Source organism: Buceros rhinoceros, unplaced genomic scaffold, assembly GCF_000710305.1.
Source record: "Buceros rhinoceros silvestris isolate BGI_N320 unplaced genomic scaffold, ASM71030v1 scaffold26140, whole genome shotgun sequence".
Taxonomy (NCBI): Eukaryota; Metazoa; Chordata; class Aves; order Bucerotiformes; family Bucerotidae; genus Buceros; species Buceros rhinoceros.
In genome coordinates this window covers 4,662-6,846 of record NW_010391717.1, presented here as the reverse complement: position 1 = coordinate 6,846, position 2,185 = coordinate 4,662, and the positions used below count along the sequence as shown (strand labels likewise).

At 58.4% G+C, this 2,185-nt stretch overlaps 1 protein-coding gene across 1 annotated transcript in view; it reads right to left on the bottom strand.

Moving 5' to 3' along the window:
- Positions 1 to 1,875: 1,875 nt before the first annotated feature.
- The window catches only part of CACNG2 (calcium channel, voltage-dependent, gamma subunit 2), a gene marked incomplete at its 5' end in the record, with an annotated part of 4,894 nt that continues 4,584 nt past the window's right edge, over positions 1,876 to 2,185 (bottom strand). Inside the window, one exon of the mRNA XM_010142844.1 lies at positions 1,876 to 2,180. Within this exon, the coding sequence (XP_010141146.1) occupies positions 1,876 to 2,180 (305 nt within the window). The remainder of the gene's footprint in view (positions 2,181 to 2,185) is intronic.

Below are 2,185 nucleotides of genomic sequence, written 5' to 3'. Positions count from 1 at the left end.
CAGCTGCTTTGAAACCGCCTCCGTTCAGAGGAGCTCTGCTCCGGCGAGAGAAGGTGGCTGGGCTCGGTGCTCAGAGCCAAACCTCCGGCTGCACACAGACGCTTTGGATTCACAGACCCACCTCCTCCCTGCCAGCCCATACCGTGTCCTGGCTGTGGGGACACTGGCGCGTCCCCAACGAGCAGCTCTGAAGGGTTGGGCATGATGATGCCCAGCAGGCGAACACCCCAGGCAAGCGCAGCAGATGCTCCCCAAGGAGGTCACGCATTTCGCTCCAAACGCAGAATTTCCCTGGGAGGGAGGTCTCGCAGCAACTGCCCCGGGATGCCCAGCTGTCCCCAGGGAGGGGATGTCCCTCGTGAAGAGAGGCAAAATCAGACACCTAGACCTACCACAGAAGTTCTTAACTGACATTAGCTTTTCTCTCAGCACATTTGAACTACAGCTCGGGGGGCTGCATGTGCACACACAGCTCACCCCTGCCCCACGGCACCCTGTGCACCCCATGCACTCCACACCCCACCAGCCACGTCAGCTTCTCCCCACAAATGGCAGGAGAGTGGGGCAGGGGCTCCCCCAGACCCCCTGCAGCCCGGGACCCCTGACCCCACGCAGCCACGGGAGATGTCGAGACTGCTGGGACACAGCACACGGTTTTTCAGCTGCCCACAGCAGGGTCAGGGTGACCTATTCAGCCATGGGACTTGCTTGCCAAACTGGACCATTTTATTGTTTTTCTCAGTGATCTCGCAGCCATTATAGAACCATACACCACCTGCACGCAGCCCGCAGCCGGCAGCCCGGCCATCACCCAGCTTCTCCTTCAGTACCACCAGCTCAAGCGTTGCCTCCTTGGTTGTGCCCAGACAGTAATTTGTGATGTGTGTGTGTTAATTTTAGGGAATTAATTTGTTTTCTTGCAACATTAGAGGTTAATTAAACGCTGGCTAATTGCTACCAGTCATTGGAGGAATTCTGCTCCTGAGTCCTTTCATGGCCTGAATGCACCAAAGGAAGAAAAAAGGAAAGAAAGAAGGAAAGAAAGAAGCCCTTTCAAGACCACAGAAAATTGCAAAAGGATGTTTCTTCCAACCCGACATGACAAAATTGAATTCCAAGCTATTTAATGCATGCACGAAACGCCATAGAGAAACCCAGCCCGAGCACTCCATCCAGCATGACAGGGAAAGGGGGTTCGTCACACGAGCACTCGCCACGGCACCGACTCAGTGCTTCAAACTCCGGACTTCCAGGCGATTTCGCTTAAATGTAACTACCGGGTTAAGGGTTCTCACAGACAGGGCTATCGCCAGCATTTCCATGGGACACACAGCTAAGGTAACACCACGGGTATGATCAACACGAACGATGGAGACCTCGGGAAGCCGCTCTCCCGGGTGGTGGTGGAAGCCCTGCTCAGTCCGCAGGGGCACCACGGCCAGGGTCACAGCGCAGCCCCCGTCCCCTCCCCACTGGGGAGAGAGGGGCGCGGAGGTCCCGGTCTCACCGTGGGCGCAGTGGCCTGGCCTGGCCAGTGGCATTTTGGGAGTGAAAAACCAGCCCCGCGGGTAGGGGCATGGGGAGCCGTCTGGGTTTGTCCTTAAAAACGGGATTTCACGGGTTACACCGTCACGAGGATGATGTCATGCAGCCTGCCAGAACGCCCTCCCCACTGGGGAGAGAGGGGCGCGGAGGTCCCGGTCTCACCGTGGGCGCAGTGGCCTGGCCTGGCCAGTGGCATTTTGGGAGTGAAAAACCAGCCCCGCGGGTAGGGGCATGGGGAGCCGTCTGGGTTTGTCCTTAAAAACGGGATTTCACGGGTTACACCGTCACGAGGATGATGTCATGCATCCTGACAGAACGCCCCCGCCCACCTCAGACCGGCGTGGTTCGTCTGTTGGCCGGGTTGTTGTGCAAAGACTCCTTGAACTCTTTGGGGATGGAGTTATGGACCTGTAAAAAACCGTGGTCCCGCTCTGAGTTGAGCAGCGTCCCCATGGTGACCTTGGAGGGATCCCTGGAGAGGGTGAACATGGAGATGTCGGTGGAGGGGATGGTGCTGAACCCCTTGCTGATGGGCGACATGTCCCGGGACCGGGGCTCGGTGGAGCGGGAGCTGGACCGCCGGCGAAAGCGGTACCTGTAGGGGGGGAGGCGGGGGAAGGACGGTTTTGTCCGACGGCCC